The sequence below is a fragment of the Pteropus medius genome, unplaced genomic scaffold (genome assembly GCF_902729225.1).
Source record: "Pteropus medius unplaced genomic scaffold, Ma_sr-lr_union100, whole genome shotgun sequence".
In the NCBI taxonomy this organism is placed as follows: Eukaryota; Metazoa; Chordata; class Mammalia; order Chiroptera; family Pteropodidae; genus Pteropus; species Pteropus medius.
Window position 1 is genome coordinate 8,983,470 of NW_024353908.1, and position 16,756 is coordinate 9,000,225.

Sequence of the window (16,756 nt, forward strand, 5' to 3'; positions counted from 1 at the left end):
CCCAACTGTCCTTTTGGAAATAAATACAAAAGGCAATAAAACTCTCAAATACTTCTTATTAGTCTGACTGCATGTCAAAGAAAAAGAGATTTGAACAGCACATGAGGATTTTACCAAAATCTCATGGGCAGCAGATGTTTTGAATACTCTTCAGTTATGGAGCAATAATGCCAACCACATGCTTGCCTATATTTTTGAAATTATTATATTAAGAGCTTGTGAAAATATGGAACATGTAAACACACACACAAGCACATAAAAATACATAAAGCACAAAGAGTATGGTCTGTCCTTGTGGCAGTGATGGGGGACACAGTCACAGGAGGTTTGTATCTGGGGTACATATGGTGACCTGCTGCTTCTTAATCTTTAAATGTTCAAACAAATTACCCATGGACCTTATTAAGAGGCAGATTCTGATCCAGTGGGTCTGGGGTGGAGGCTGAGATTCACATTTCTGACAAGCTTGAGGTGACATTGATGCTGCCGGTACATAGATTTGAAGAACAAGCTTGTATAAGATGGGGGAGAGGTTGCTTGATAAGTTTTTTTTCCCTGTGGAGCAGGCAGGGCTCAGGCAGCAAATGTTGCCTCTGTACCTATCACTTGCCTGAAACTGTGCTAGACAATAGGAATACCAAGATAGGGCTAAGACTTAGGCTCTCAACTTAGTGAGCTGCCAGTCTAGAAGGAGAGAGAAACACAGAAATAATTGGGAGAGTGATAAGAGAGTTTAAGTTAACTGTGATTGTGGTGGATTAACTGTTAGCACAGGCTTTGGGTTCCTAACTCAGCTCCTAACCAGGATGTGGTTTGGGTAACTTGATTGACTAGTGTCTCAGTATCTTCATCTATAAAATAATTTTACATTACCTACCTCATAGAATTCTTATGTGACTTTAGTGAAATTAAGCCACAATGTAAAACAGCGCCTAGTGCATCATAAGTGCTCAGTAATTATTAACCATTATTATTATACAAGTGCTGCTGTATATGGTATGGAAAAAGGCTAATATATTTATTTTCAAATTTTTTAGCATATTAATCATAGAGGAAATTTTGGTAAGCTATTAGCAAGTATGGAAAAGGAAAGAAATTATGTCTATTCTCACAATACCCTTGAGAAACAAGTATTGTGACACATCTCATAAGACATGTACTGAACATAAGGCATGTGTAACAGTGGTTGAGATGGAACTTTGATTTAAGATTCTACTTATTCTTGAGCCTGCGTGACCTTGACACAATCATTTAACCTCAGCTTTCTCATCAATAAAGTGGGAACGATAACAACTGTCATATTCAAAGTTTATGAGGTTCAAATGTCATAATGAATCTTTGGTGTCAACAGAGTTGGCTTGGAATTTTGGCCTTGTCACTTACTAGCTTGTGTGGCCTGGAGAATTTTTTTAAACTTCTACCTCAATGAAAAAAAGTATATAAAGCACTCAGCCAAGTGACATATACATAATAAGTGTTCAGTAAATGATAGCTGTTGTTATGATGGGACATTGCTTTGAATGATATAAGGTATATGACTTCATGAAGATTATTATTATAAGTTATGATAAATTTACTGTGCTTTATATACATTGAAGTGTTGCTTTTCAGTTGCTGGCAGTAACACATAAACTTTGATTTCCTGCCCCATCCTCTTTCATGTGTTGCTCCAATTGGAAAGGCAGCAGATTGGGAGGAGTAGGGAGAGATGCAGTCTCTGGTGATGACGTAATTAGTCCATCCCTCCATCACTGGAGCAAAGAGCCTCTTAGACTGATCATCACTTCAGAATTTCAGAATTTTAAAATGCTCATAGCTTTCATAAAATTTTTCTTTATCCTTTCAATGAACCAGTTAAAATTGCAAATTCACAAGGCAAAGACAATTGTACAGGTTCTAGTTTGTGTTAGAAGGTGTACTCTAATGATTTTTGGCCCTTGGTTGATGATGTTCTGTAGAAGAGGGCAGGGGCATGTGCAGGGTTGCAGTTGAGCTGAAGGCATTAGCCATTCTTGCTGTGGAAATGCAGCAGCTGTAGCTTAGCACTATTTGAGCATAAACCAATATTCTAATAGCCAAAGCTTGCACGATAAAACACACTTCTCCCTACCTTCACCAAAGAAAACTTGTGAAATGGGGAACAGAGAAATCTTAAAATTATCTCTTCTTATGTTCCATCCCTGGACTCATTAGTTTCCTCCCTTACCTTCAACACCAATCCATCTTGTTGACAAGATTATTGCGAAGAAGGAGTTAATGAGTATACAGCTTTATTTTCCTTAGAAGAGAGATACAAAGCAGGCTCAAAGCAAGGCTGTCATCACCCTGCAAGTCTCCAGGGGTTCTATAGGTAATTATTAACTCTTTGTGGCATTCCTGGAAAAAAAAATCTCTATGCTGAAAGCACCTACTAAGATTTTAATTTTTTCAGAGTTCAAATTCAATAACACCTTAAAAATAAGCCTTAGATATATGTAGCCCTAAACAGTTTATAGCCCCTTGCATCCGATATCAAAATGTATCCTTCCTTAACTGTCTTAGCACTCAGGTCAGAAGTACCATTACCCTTGTTTCCATTTGAAAAAACTGAGGCTTAAAAAAAGGAAATGAGTGGGCAAAGGTTTCATGGATAATAAGGCCTGGCTAGAATCCAGGTCTTCTGCCCTGTTGCTCTTCTAAAGTACTGAATATAACGTAAAATCTCTTCTAACTGTAAGAAAGCACCTCCATATCCCAGCATTCTGTAAAACACCTATTATCACCACCTAGAACTGTAACAAACTGCCACAATTCAGTCCCCTGAAATTTGTGTTTTAAAAAAGAAATCTCTGTCATCTACCTGCTTTCTTGTTATTTTGTTATTTGCTTCTCTCCTCACTTGGTGATTTCAGGCTATTTAAATGTTGAGTTACTGTCTATGGCCATGCTACCCTGAACAAGCTTGATGCCATCTGATCTCGGAAGCTAAGCAGGGTTGGGCCTGGTTAGTACTTGGATGGGAGACGACCTAGGAAAACCAGGTTCTGTAGGCATTAAATAAATAAATAAAAATAAAAAAATAAGGGATCGTAAACTGACAAGCAAAATTATATAATTGTATTAACCAATGTTACCCCAATAAACTTAATAATAAAAAAAACCTATAAAAAAAAATGTTGGGCTCCTCTCTTGCAGTGAGTTTGAGATGATTAGCCCCTAGGGCTTCTGTATTTCAGAGTGACCTACAGTCATTGTCTTTGGGGATTTGATTTGACACTGGCCCTAGAGTTTGGTCTGTGGCAGATTAAAACAAACTGGCGAACCTAAAGTCCTTGTATGACCTCTTTGAGAAATAAGTAATCAAAATTGTGAAAATAACAGTGGAGGAAAATGAGGACCCAGAGGGCCCAAATCAACTGTTACCCTGTGCTGAATGGACCAAGACCTGTTCTTTTATAAGCAGGGATGTAGACTCCCTCAGAAACTGGCCCTCATTGTTGTTCAGGTCTCTCTGATCTTAGGTTATTGCTACAGATGAATTCTCCCCTGAGCTCAACATCACTGCACTCCAAGCTCACACTCTCCTCTCAGTCACAAGCAGGTTGCTAGTATGTGGGCAAACTTCCATACATGGTATGGGGAGCAGACATGACTTCATGCTCTGCTGTAGACGAGAGGAACTGCCAAGGCTCAGGCGCCCAGTCCCCCCAAGAGTTCCTCGGTTTTGGAATCCTCCGCTCTGGCTGTGGTAACCAGACCACAGGGGATGCTTTAGATTTATGGGCACACCCTTACCTTGCAGAATCTCAGATCTTATCCTCCAGAACTTTTCCGTTCCTGAAAAGCATTACATGGTTATACCCACAAGCATTTGGAAAACATTTGACAAAAAAGCATTCGTTTTTCAATACTAATAATTGAACAAGTCTGAAAGATAATTTTAGGTCAGCAGATTAAGTTCGATGAGTTCAATTTCTTTTTCCTACATTGGGGGGTAGGGGCAAGGAGAATCTGACAGGTTTTTCGTTTTTTGTTTTTTTTTGTTTTTCTATGCCTATAGCACCTGATCTTCCTAGGTGGTCTCCCATCCAAGTACTAACCAGGCCCGACCCTGCTTAGCTTCAGAGGTCAGACATCGGGCTTGTTCAGAGTGGCATGGCTGTAGACTGTGGGCCATGGCTCCCCTGGGGCATGAACCCAGGACTTTCTGCATGTAAAGCAGAGGTGCTAACCACTACACTATGGAACCACATCCTGACAGTTTTGTTTAAGGAAATGTTTGTGGATATTCTGCATTAAATTACAATTTGGTGTTCTTTGGTCTTGGAAAATTTAAGACACATTGATGTAGAAGACTTTGTAAATTTGGAGTACTTTAAATTTAATTTATCTTCTTATTATTTTATCAAAAGGTATTATAACAAAGAGATATATTTCTTCCTATTGAGATGGAATGTGTATGTTTATATGGATTACAAATGAAACATAAAAGTTGGTTAAAGACCTAGGTAGACTGGGTCAGGTGCAGCATTTTTCTGATAATGCTTCCCGGGAATCATATTTGCATTGATTTACACACATATTTGAGCATTGCTTTGGGCATCACTTGCTGAGGTGATGCAAACGAAAGGGAGAGAAGGAGGGAGAGGGAGAGAGAGAAAGAGATACGGGGCACCATTATCCCATAGCACAATGAATCAGAAGTAGGGGGAAAAGGAAAAAGAAGAGTAGAAGGAATAAGAAGAAATCATCAACCACTTGACTACCAAGCCCAAACCCAAGTTTGGGTGAAGAAAAGAGATGCTCTTATGGCTGAGGGAAAGCTTAACAACACAACTAAACCAAACTCTTTGGAATGTGTTAAAAACTGAACAAAATCCTTTGAATAATTTTTGCTTTTTCCTCCTGAGGAACATCCGATCTTCTCCATTTTCATAAAACAGAAGTCAGATTCCATTTGCAAGAGCAAATGTTTTTCAACAGACTTGACTTGCTTAATTTTCCCGACAATGTATAGTTATGTTAGAAACTTGCATACTCTTGGGAAGGGACAAGGGACACCAGTAAACCAAAATGCTAAGAGGGGCAGCTATATATTACTGTGCTAATCCTTTCCATTTTTCACGGGGTGTGTGTGTGTGTGTGTGTGTGTGTGTGTGTGTGTGTGTGTGTGTGTGTGTGTGTGTGTATGTTCCTGCTCTCTCCCACCCTACCCTGTGGGCACCTGCCTTACTGTTTCAATGCACTGTCATAACACTTGGCTATTATGTTCTGACCTTACTGTAAGAGTTAGCAACTTTGTAACAATTAGTTCTCTTTTTATTCTCTTAGGAGTACTCTATCTATAGCTTCTTGAAAACTAGTTTTAAAAAAATCTCTGATTTAAACAAACAAAGCATACCCTTTGTGGAAGGCTGGAGCGTTTCTAGAAGTACCCTTCAACTAACTAGAATGTGAGTGGAGATGGGGGTGGGAGTTTGTGCACCTTCAAGAATTGGTTTCTGCAGAGCACATTCATTTTGGTAATCAAAGACATATTGCTGGATTGAAGAGGCCAAAATCAAGTCAGGAGCAGAAAAGAGCTCTCGTGGGAAGAAAGACTGTCACTCCTAATGAAATAACTAAAGATGCTCCAATCAGTAGGAAATTTGCCTTTGCTCCTAAAGGGCACCTGGAAAACGGAGCGCAGATTTGCTCTAAATCTAAAGCTACATCTAAATCTAAATCTTCAGCCCTGTTTGTAGCCAGAGGAGGAGGAAAGAAACCTTGCGGCCAGACTGCTCCAAAGTTGGTGTGTTACCCTCTTAACAAATTTTCTCCCCTCTCCTAGACTCTGAGGGCCTCCTATCTTTACTCTTCCTCTCCCCCGTCTGCATTCGCCTTCTCCGCCAACAGTTAGCCGGTTTCCTTTAGGACCTGGAGGATGTCTCTTCCTTCTCCCCTCCCAGTCCGTCCCCCCGCCACCCCGCCGCCCCGGGCCCTTCACACCTTGGGTGGGAAAAGGGAGTGGGGCGGGGTGGCAGAAGAGGCGGGAGGGGCGGGATCTTGGTGAGCGTTCCAATGGCCCTTCAGGCTGGTCGCTGTTGACTCCGGCAGCCAATGAGCAGCAGGCAGCCAATGAGCAGCAGGCGGGGGGCGTGGCAGGGCGCCCCTGCATTGCCTCCAACGTGGGCCAGCAGGAGGCCGCGGGCCGCGGAGCCCAGGGGGTGTGTGAAGGCAAGCGGCCGGGGGCGGGGCCTCGAGGACAGGCCAGGGCTGGGCAGCAGGCAGGCCCGCGGCGAGCGGCTGATTGTTCGGCCGCGAGGTCGCTGGGGCTCTCGCAGCGCAGAGGAGCCGAGAGTGATTTGCCCGGAACTGCGCGCGGGCGCGCGCTCTGCCTTGGGCGCCGGGACAGCGAGGCGCACGGGGCTCTTCGAATAGTGCGGGGCTGGCCGCGCCGTCCAGCCTGGGATCTGCTGTTAGACGTTTGGAGCCGCAAGGAAGATGCCCAAGGGCGCAGAGTTCAGGCTGAGAGGCTGAGCGCCGTCCTTGCAGCGGCGGCGGCACTTTGGCGTGCGCGGGAGCTCAGAAGCCGGTCAAGAGCGCGGCGGAAGGACGCGGAACGCCGGCAGAGCACCCCTTGCCCGGATCTGTGGGGTTCGCATCGAGTACGGGCGGGTCGGCCCGGATGGGCGCAGGGATCGCGGCCCCCTCCGGGCGCTGCGGAGCAGCCCGGGCACCGGGGGCCCGCTGAGCGCCGGAGTCGCCGCCGCGGAGAGAACTTGTGCCGGCGGCCATGCCCCGGCGCGGAGCCTAGTTCCGAACGGAGTACCCGCGGGCCCGCTTGTGCCCGCGGTCGCCCCAGACCTTGCAGCCCCCGCGCCCCGCCGGAGTTCGCAGCGCGCTCCAGACAAGATGGCGCGTCCACTCCGGGGAGCGCTTCGGGCCCCGCGCCGCTCGCCTTGTCTTCTGCTGTGGCTGCTGCTGCTGCTTTGGCTGGAGCCGGCAACGGCCGCGGCTGACCTGCGGGCTCCCTGCGCCGCCGCCTGCTCTTGCGCTGGAGACTCGCTGGACTGCGGCGGACGCGGGCTAGCGGCACTGCCTGGGGACCTGCCCGCCTGGACCCGGAGCCTGTGAGTGCCACTCTCCCCGCGCTCCCTGCGCCCCGCCGTGCCTGTCACTTGGAGATGGCGCGGCGGGAGTGGTTATCTGGGAAGGTGGTGCGTGTTGAGTTGTTTGCTAGTCCAGTTGTATGGCCTGGAAAACTTATCGTGGATTGTAGTGGTGAGATCGTGCATAGGGGTCCGGAGGAGAGAGGGCGTACGTGAGCAGTCTGCAGGAGAGAACTGTGTGCCCCTTTAGGGTCTGGAAGTGAGCGAGCGTCGGTTGTGAGGGTCTGGAGGGGGAAAAAGTGTGCCTTGTGGGGTTCTGGAGGTTAGCGAACTTGGGTCATGAGGGCCTGGAGGTGAGGGACTTGGTCTTGAGGGCGATCTGGGAATGAGTGAGTGGGTGTCTGGGGTTGAGAAAATGTGAATGAAAGCCTGTGGGTGAGGTGTTTGTGTGTATGTGTGTGGGTAGAAGTGGGAAACATCTGGAGGGGAGAGTGTGAGGAAGTCTGTCTGGGGGGGTCTGTGTGTATATCTTTATTTTTTTCCTCTCCTGTAACCCAAGTCTTTGGTGTTTTAGCTCCTTGGCTTTCTAGTGGGTAATGAATGAACGTGACTATTGGCTCGAGTCTTGCATTTACATTATTAATGAGAATGTATGTGTGGCCGCCTTTTCATCCTCCAGGACCGTGGTGGCCTGACTTGGCCTTCGCTGGGGCAGAAGCAACCTTCTCTGGAGGACTCCTCTAGTAGTTCTGGAAATCTTACTGCTGGGAGTTTGTCCATTTTATGCCTGATAGGCATTTTAAGGAACTATGTTCCAGACCCTTCCAGTCTGATCCCCTGGGGCCCTCTTGAGCTTGATGATCCTGTGGGGCACCCCACCCTCTAGCATTTCTCTTCTATAAATGGTGCAAATTAGTTTTGGAGTAGTGCTACTTCAGGAGAGGGTGCCAGGGACTTGGTTGATTTAAGCAGAGTTTGCTTCACCCAAAGAGGCTCTTTATCTGTGTTGCCAGGATTTTGGCCAGTAGAACTTAGTGGGACACTTCTTACTGTGGAGATTTGGCAGGAAAAAATACGTTAGACTTTTGTAAACATGGTAGAATATAACAGCTTTTGAAAACTTCTAAACAATCTGGTCCATGAGTCAAAACCCTGTCCAGTTATGGGTAATTGCATCTCTGCAGAACTTTTAGTGCCTTCCAGAAAAGGCCTAGCTTGAGTAGTCTGCTTTTCAGTTGAATAACTGGACATCTTTCTTAGAATATAGAAGAGGCACACTAGTAACTTCAGGCATGGCATTCAGTTTAAAAAGGAGAAACAAAACTGGTGACACAAGTTTTAACCAACACCTGTGGCCTGATCTAAGAAAATGTCTGGATATCTGCTAGGGGGCGGGGATGAAAAGTTAATTCCTTTCTAATGTGAAGATCCTGTACCTCTGAAAATGGGGCCCAGATCTTTCTTTAACTTGGACCACACTACATGTTGTTTGATGATCAAGTACTATAGAATTCTGAAGCTGGACTTTTTAGTTGTGGTTAGATTTTCTCTTCCATATTCTGCAGCTTCTGTGGAATTCATTGATTTAGTGAAAACCAGTGATCATAGTGTGGGTTTTAACATAGGCAGTGGCTGGGCTGTGTCAAGTAGTGAAAGGCAGAGCCCAGCACTGCCATTGGCTAGTTCTTTATTTAGTTGGGCAGTCTCGGGTTATTGTGGTTTTTCCTTCACATACTCTTAAGGTAATTTTTTTCTTTTTCTTTTTCTTTTTCTTCTTCTCCTTTTTCTCTTTCTTTCTTTCTTTCTTTCTTTCTTTCTTTCTTTTAATAAATGCATGTGGGCAGAATCAGAGTAATCTTCAGTGTTCACCTGTTGGAAAAGTGATTCCCAATGTCATGTGTCGGTGGCATTGTGGGGAAGTCACTTAGTTCAGAAGTGGTGACTTCCCAGGGTGTCCTCTTATTTGCACTTTCTGTGGTCACTAGATCCACTTTACCTCGCTTTTTTATTTTTTAGAGCAAAAATTCTGGTTGTTTTTTGAGCTTTTTGTTGCCTAGGAGTGACATTTCACATGATATAAATACCTTTAGAATTGCAGTCTTTTCTCTTACACATTTGATGGTCAGTAAATACCACAGTGGGTGTTTTGAGCTTCAGTAGACTTGATTGTACTGATTCTAGTGTTAACTGATTAAATTTTAAGATAGGAATAGTGTGACTTTTGGCTGGTATGTGGCAGTAGTGTTCAGTTCAAAATGGATATCCTTTGAAAAATATTCATGAAGTATTTTTTTCTGATTAAAGAAAAATGAAGCTCATGGGTTTTTTATTCCCTCTAGACCAGATTTTCCCATTTAAGTCATTAGTCTTATTCTGAATTTTTCATCAGGATACAGTTTATGTTCTTGGCTATGATTCAGTAAGACTTCAAGGAGAAAGTCTACCTAATATAATAAAATATGTTGTAGTTTACACCCTCTGAGTCTATTGTATCTCGAAAATGCTTTGACCTAATTTATAACCCCATGAACTAGATTTACTGCAGTTAGTTCAATCACTTTCAGGCCATGGATTTGAGACGGAAAGGGACCTGTGGCTTTATGGAAATTTCTTTCTTTCTTTCTTTCTTTTTTTTTTTTTTTTTTTTTTACTTTTGTAAACAGTGCATTTGATTTTGGAGTTGCTCCTAGGCCTAGCATAAGGAAAGTAAAACTTTTTAATAGTGACCGTAAATGCAGTTTAAATAGAAGAAATGAAGTGGCACTGGTGGAGAAAATACTTGGGGCCTGAGGATTACTTATTCAGCACAATAACTTATAGTTGTAGTAGTTGAGCCATAACTGAATCTGCCATCCCATTACGTAGGTGAGATTGGCATAGTCCAACCAGCACATTCATAAATAGCATCAAGCACTGCCAAGCCTTATTTCAGCTTCCCAGAACCTTAGAAAAAGTTGAACTTCTTAGAACTCAGATGTTTGCTTTCTTTGAAATTATTCTTGAGAGCATGACTTCAGAAGCTGTTGAAGAAGTATTAAATGCCATTTACCTTAGACTCTTATCTGTGGCATAACGTTGAGCAGTGTTGCTAGCTTAAATACTCTGGGAGCTAAATGATGATCCAGTGAGATTGTGATAGGAAGGAAGGGAGGTCCTGGAGGAAGCACAAACCCTGATTCTTGTTCTTAATGTGGAGGAAAGACAACATGGCATTCAGAAGCAAGGACATTCTCTAAAGGACACCAGATGTGGTTATCCTGTGCCACATGAAGATGAATGCGTTGATTTGGACCTCTTTGCGTTATGTCTCCTTGTGTGTTTACAGAACCAAACCTGAGTGTCTTAGGTCAAACTTTGTTGGTTTGGGCAAGAAGTGGTGCTTATTACATTGGACAATAAATACATACCGTGGTTGCCATTGTAATTGTGAAGTAAAGGGGGCCTTTGTCTTTCAAATTTTACAGCTGTGCGGGGAGGCCCAGGTGTGCAGGGTGCTGTGAATTAAGGCTTTGGAAAATACTTCCCATCCTGTTCATGCAAATTAGACTTAAAGTAAAGAACAAATTGTTCCAGAACCTAAACTGAGAGTCTTGTTTTTTTTCTGTTTTTCTTTAAAGTAGGTTATTGTCCAGATTATCCTGAGGTCTTCTTTTCTACCATTTCCTCTTTGTGTCTCTATATCACTTAAGAAGGACTCAGAAGAAATTGAGCATCTTTCCACTTGTTGGGATAGGCAAAGGGTGGTTTGGAATAGTGAGCCTTTTACACATGGGTAATGGCAGAGAGAAAATCTGGAAGGTGCAAGGGCTTTCAAAGTTTTAGGGAGCTTTAGCTGAAGCTCAGAGACCTTTCCTTTGTAACAAGTATCAGAAGCCTGGCCTTGCTTCCCCCTCCATTCTGGAACACTTGTCTGTTACTAGTTCTCTGACACCTTTTTTTGAGTTAGGGGAAGTCTCTGGCAAATAAAATTGGTTATCTTAAGAGAAAGTCCCCCGGATATGAAATTATCGTCATAAAATCTAAGTTTTGAGTGCCTAGAGACCCTGCCTCCCCTTGCTCAATATAAATGACCCATGTTGGCACACAGTGTCCTTCTTGCCTTTTAGATATGTCAGAGCGGTTCTTTCCTCCTTTTGCAAGGGATTGTTTTAAAAAGGAATGTGTTCATCTTGTTCTATAATTACATTTGTTCACTAGATTTCACAAACTTTGGACTTTTGAATGTATTGTCTGCAATAATTCTTCATCTCCAAAAAGATGAAGATGAACCAGTGCAGTGTAATGAGAGCTGGTTCCTAGTGGATGTTACAATCTAGGGCACTCCAGCTCTACTCCTAGGGCTGGAGGTTTCCTTCCCTGCAGCGTTAATTCCTTTGCCTGGGTTCCCCAGGCAGAACTTCCCTGAGCACCGTTTGGATGGCCTCTAGCTGACCTTTTTCTCCCTCAGAATCTATGCTTACAATGAAAGGGCCTCTCCCCCATTCTGCAGAGGTGTCTCCTTGGTGCAGAGTCTTTTCAGCCTCCTCTCTTTCAGGGTGGACAGGAATGTGAGAGAGCAGGAGGGTTTTGTGTGGCTTAACAATGCACCTGGCCCAGTTTTGTGCACCTGCTAAAGCCCTGAAGGTCTTTTAGCTGGGGAGGCGAGGGAAGGCCAGAAGGAGGTTAAAATAGGTTAAAATAGCCTACGGTTATTTTAAAAGTGACATTCAGAGGCAAGGGAAATCTAGAAAAGGGATTCATGGAATTGAAAGTCACTATAAGCAGTGAAGAATGTTGGTTGTCCCAGGTTTTTTTTCCCTTCTTTTTCTTATTTGTTAAAAACTCAAAAGGATTCCTCTGATTTACCCCATAGGTTGAAGAACTTTATGTTTCTGGAGCAAGCCTAACTTTCAACTCTCTTTGAATGAGCTTGGTGACATTTACTCACTGAGGACCTTCCCCCTCCTCAGCAACTGCAATTTGAAACCCTGGGGGTCTTTTTAAAGCTAACAGGACTCTGGGCTGTGTTAATATTCAGAGCTGTTTACAATGGATGCAGTTTCAAAGGCTGAAGGCATTGTCTTGAGACAGGCGGGAGGAGGGGTAGAAGAAAAATTCCCAGGCAGAGGAAGAGAAATATCTAAAAATCCCCAATGTTCCCTGGCCTGTGGGAAATTCAGGGACCGTTAGTGGTGATTTTTTTTTGGTGACTTATGCATGACATTGAGCCATTCTACCTCATAGCTTCAGTTCATGTGTGTCCATAATACGCCTGTCTTCTTTTGTTTCAAGTGCAAGTGGGAATTATTAGTAAGCAGCTCAGATCTGTTCTTATCTCCCCATGCAAAGAAGTAGGACTTTGAAGACCAGAGGTTAAAATTTTCTCAATAGTTTACCCTGTTGGAACTTGCACTTATTTTTTTTATGTAACCGCAGAGTTTAGAATAGTGGTCCAGACTAACCAGTTAATTGGCCAGTTACATGACTGGGGCTGAGAAATTTTCTGCTGACGAACTTGATACATGACCATCATTGTCATTAAGGAAAATAAGTGGATAAAGATTGTAGGGAAAAAAATGGAAATTGTGGTTTGTATATGGTTCAGTTAGAATTTGCCAGTTTGTATCTTGTTTCCTTTGGACAAGGTGTGCTTATGATTTTTTTTATCCAAAAGCTTTATGCTTTATGTATTTATACCATTATGTTTTCTATAAATAAATACTTTATATGTGGTTTTTGTCCAAGTATTTTATCATAGTCTTCTGAAACATAAGCTGTGAACCCAGTCTTCTTATAAAAGTCACTTCATTTTTAATACTATTTCTCCATTTCCTTGGGTTTCATGCTCTTCATGTCTTGCCTAGAGTTCTTCTCTGTGTCCTCTAAATGAGCATTTGCTACCCAACTGCACCTCGGGTCTTCGTTTGGTTTACTGATGGGAAAAGAAGTGGGTAAATGTGAAGCTCTCTTCACTTTTATTCTGTTAAATGTGTAGATGTTCTCATCCCTGGTGATCACACCCAGCGCACACCCTTCACTGGGGATAGTGATGAAGAGATCAAAAATTATTTCTAGGGTCCATCCCTGGCTCTACCATCCAACAGTTATGTGTGTGGTTTGGGGCGACTCTCTTTCCTTCATATCTTAAAAGGGATCAGAATATACTATCTTACAGCTACAATGAGGACAAAGATAACACGTGTTTAGTCTAATTCCTCAGTGTGGGTGGGTCAACTTGCTGATGATTCTAGAGCACAATATGAAGGTTAAGGCCTCAGTAGCTCAAATTTTGCACCCTTTCTTTTGGCGATTCTCTCTAAGTCAGATTTCCTGGTGACAAAGGCTTTCCTGGGAAAAGTTTACTTTTCTGATATGAAGACTTCTTTTGCAGTGTGCAGGGGGGCAAAGCTCAAAATCCAAAGAGTCTTCTCCCATAAGGTTTTTGGTGATATCTATAGAGAGAAATAAGTGAAACTTCATGTGCCTTTGGGAAGTTCAGACAAACAGGAACAGGCGAGAAACAGGAGGGGATGCTATGAACAGTTGCAACAAATTACACAAATTATACAATTAGCAAAAATTATTGAGGTGGTTTATAAATGTATTCCAGTTGTGAAAATACTTCTATTTAGTGTTATCCTTTTGGGAGGTGGGGTGTGGGAAGGAGGTAGGGAAGCGAGAGGCCCTTAAACTAATAATTCAATTCTATTAATTCTCAGGGTTTCATTGAAACTGAGCTGGACTGAGATGCAAGTAACTCTACTCAGTCAACAGCTTGGAAAAATGCAGGTGTGCGCCTCCAAACATAGGTTCTGTTAAAGACTTTGGGGCTGACTGAATCTTCCACTGTACCCACTTCTATTTGGAAATATTTGTGGGAGGAGGAGGCGTGAGAGGAGTTGATTGTTGGATTGTATGCAGAGAGCTGGAAAGCTCTGACATTTTTCATTTTCTTTGTTTGTTTGCAGTCCTTTGTGGGGGGACCTAGGGCAGTGAGCACAGAGTCATCTGAGGAATCTGGCAAGGACACCACCTGAAAAGCCGTTTGCTGTTTCTTCTTCTGCACCTGTACCTGTGTTCCTTCCCCAGTCAAAGGCCATGATTCACAGCCTTGCCCACACAAACGGCTAAGATTGTTTGCATCTTTATTACTATTTAATCTAGCACAACCAGTAAAGCTCATTGTGCCAACAACCAATCCGTTCATCTCTGCAAATGTAATACATCTTGGTTTCCTTATGAACCAGGATGCAGGTTTCAATCACTGCTCTTTCAGTTTGTTTTGGCAAAAGGTGCCATTCAGAGAGTTTAAAGAAAGCTTGGCCTGTCTCTTCTTAAGCACTTTGCATTGATTATTCTTTAAACTTTTGTGGTGCACAGGTCTCTAATCTTTTAAGATCTGCAGGTATTTTCTTCTCAAATCTCATATTTGGAAGAAATGAATGAAATGAGTGAGGGTCTATTCTGTAAGCAGAATTAGCTGGGTATTGAGAAACAAGCGGAGGTCATAGAGGTATTTTTTTTTTTCTTTAGCTGATTAAAAACAATCTCTCTATTTCATCCTCTAAGACTCCTTTATGCAGCTTTTAGCAAGTGTCCCTCCCACCCCCACTTCCTGTCCTTTGCTCCTTCTACCAATTTATAATGTGCAGTTCAAATAATTTGCCACTTTTCTTGGTTAGAGCATACATTGATTGCACTGATAAATTCTTTCTCATTAGATTACCTACATGATGATAACCTGTTAGAGACAATAAGGATTGAGCACTTTTGAATTGGGGAACAGATAATCTCACTTTAGTTCCATATCTTGTAGTTTCAGTGCTCTTTGAAAGTATTTGCATCTAACATTTTAGCACTTTGGGCTGGGTGGAAAGAAATTAATATGCCTAGGCAGTGACAACAGCCAACTGATTGGGAAGTAGGCTGTTGAGGAGAAGATCTGAAAAGTTTAAACAAAAATCTAAATTAAAGGAACATTAGCTATGCAGCCAGGTACTTTAAATAAACTAACCTACTTTTGTTAGTCTAGGGTGTTTTTTCCTTACCTTTACTGTGGAGGCAGCTAACATCTGCACAAGTGGACAAAATAATGTAATGAACTCTATGTACCATCCTCCAGCTTCAATGATGAGGTGATCAACTCATGGCTCCTCATATTTGATCCCCGCCCCAATACAAGTCTCCCCTTCCATGTTTTTGGGAAACAAATCCAAGCATATCATTTCATCCGTAAATGTGTGCGTGTGTGTTTGTGTGTGTGTTTGTGTGTGTGTGTGTGTGTGTGTGTGTATTTAAAAAAACAACAGTTTTATTGAGATGTCATTTACATAGTATACAATTCACTAAAGGGTGGTTTTAAGAAATGTGAATTTGAACAACTTTTGAAAAAAACTTTATTTAAAATGTTTTTTTGCAAAGGGAATTTTGGTAAGCTGTATATTTACAGACTATTGAGCACATACTGTGTGAATTCTTAATTTATGTTTTCAGAATACAGCTCTTTTTTGGGAGGGGATTAACTGGGAGGTTTCTACTATGCTTCTAATTATTGATTGGAATCATTAGTGAACAAACAGAATTATAAGTGGGTTATTTAAAAACTGATGTTTCAGATATTATTACTTAATAGTGGGATAATTAGCCATTGGTTGTAGTTAAGCAGTGAGTCTGAATTGAGTTAACTATTGTTTACTTTGTAAGGCCTGACCCTCCAGCTGTGGCTACTTGAGGCTGCTTTAAATAGAGTTCGAGGCACCCTGTAAGAAAATCCTCTGAAAGCAAAGAACTAGGTTCCTGGAACCCTCTGTGCTTGATCTAAACTTCACACAGATTTGAAAATGCTTTTCTCCAAGTAGCTGCGGAATGCTTTTATTTTGTTGTGTAAAAGTCCATAGTTTAATTTCTTCACTTCCTGTTACTTGCTTGGTTAGGAGACCCTTTTAGAATAGATTTCATGATGGCTGCAGCTTAATTAGGAATCAGAATGGGAGTTACATAGTTATCCAAGTTCTAGTCACTTGATCATAGTTTATGGGATGATTTGCATATTCTATTTGTGAAAATCTAATTTCATATAGATTATGCATTGTTCACTGGTTTTAAAAGCAGTCCAACATTGTCAGGTTAAACTCACAGATATATCAAGTTTAATTAAATTTATGGTATTTAATTAGATACCATCTTACAGTGGATTCTGTGTTTAGAAAAGTGGAAGCACATGCCAAAGTGTTTAAGAAAATTTGTGGGAGAAAAACTTATGATTGAGAAAATCTAAGAATTTAATTTCTATTTTGCAAATTGGGAGAACTTCATTCTTTCATCTCATTTCAGCAGTGCCGTATCTTGGTCCAGCACTATGCATCTTGCCTACATTTTAGTTTTCATTTTATTTTTAATTTAAAAAAATTTTTTTTTGTCTGCGATTTCTCTCTTCCACCTGGGCTGTTGTGAGTTTCTGGCATACAAGCTCCCAGTGCTTGCAAAACTTATAAACAGCCAGAAGAACTCATTGCTTCCAGGAAGTTGGTTGTTGATGCAGTGAAGTGATGGATGCAGCTTGAATGGGACAGGGTTTCCTTCTGAGTTCGAAGAAGAGATACAGAAAGCAAATGCAAATGTTTTGCAGCTATTACGGTCTGCCTCATCCCAAATTCCTTGGAATATTTTCTTGGACTTGGTGTCTGTGTAGGACTGTTGACCACAGG

General features: G+C 42.3%; 1 protein-coding gene and 2 pseudogenes across 2 annotated transcripts in view; 2 read left to right on the top strand and 1 right to left on the bottom strand.

The window, feature by feature from the left end:
• Window positions 1-2,913: 2,913 nt before the first annotated feature.
• Window positions 2,914-3,032, top strand: LOC120593844 (uncharacterized; annotated as a pseudogene).
• Window positions 3,033-4,030: 998 nt separating this feature from the next.
• Window positions 4,031-4,146, bottom strand: LOC120593851 (uncharacterized; annotated as a pseudogene).
• A 2,694-nt stretch (window positions 4,147-6,840) lies between these two features.
• The window catches only part of LRIG1 (leucine rich repeats and immunoglobulin like domains 1), a 108,553-nt gene continuing 98,637 nt past the window's right edge, over window positions 6,841-16,756 (top strand). For both annotated transcript variants that reach the window (XM_039851711.1, XM_039851712.1), the window contains exon 1: window positions 6,841-7,091. In XM_039851711.1, the coding sequence (XP_039707645.1) occupies window positions 6,874-7,091 (218 nt within the window). In that variant the 5' untranslated portion in view covers window positions 6,841-6,873. The remainder of the gene's footprint in view (window positions 7,092-16,756) is intronic.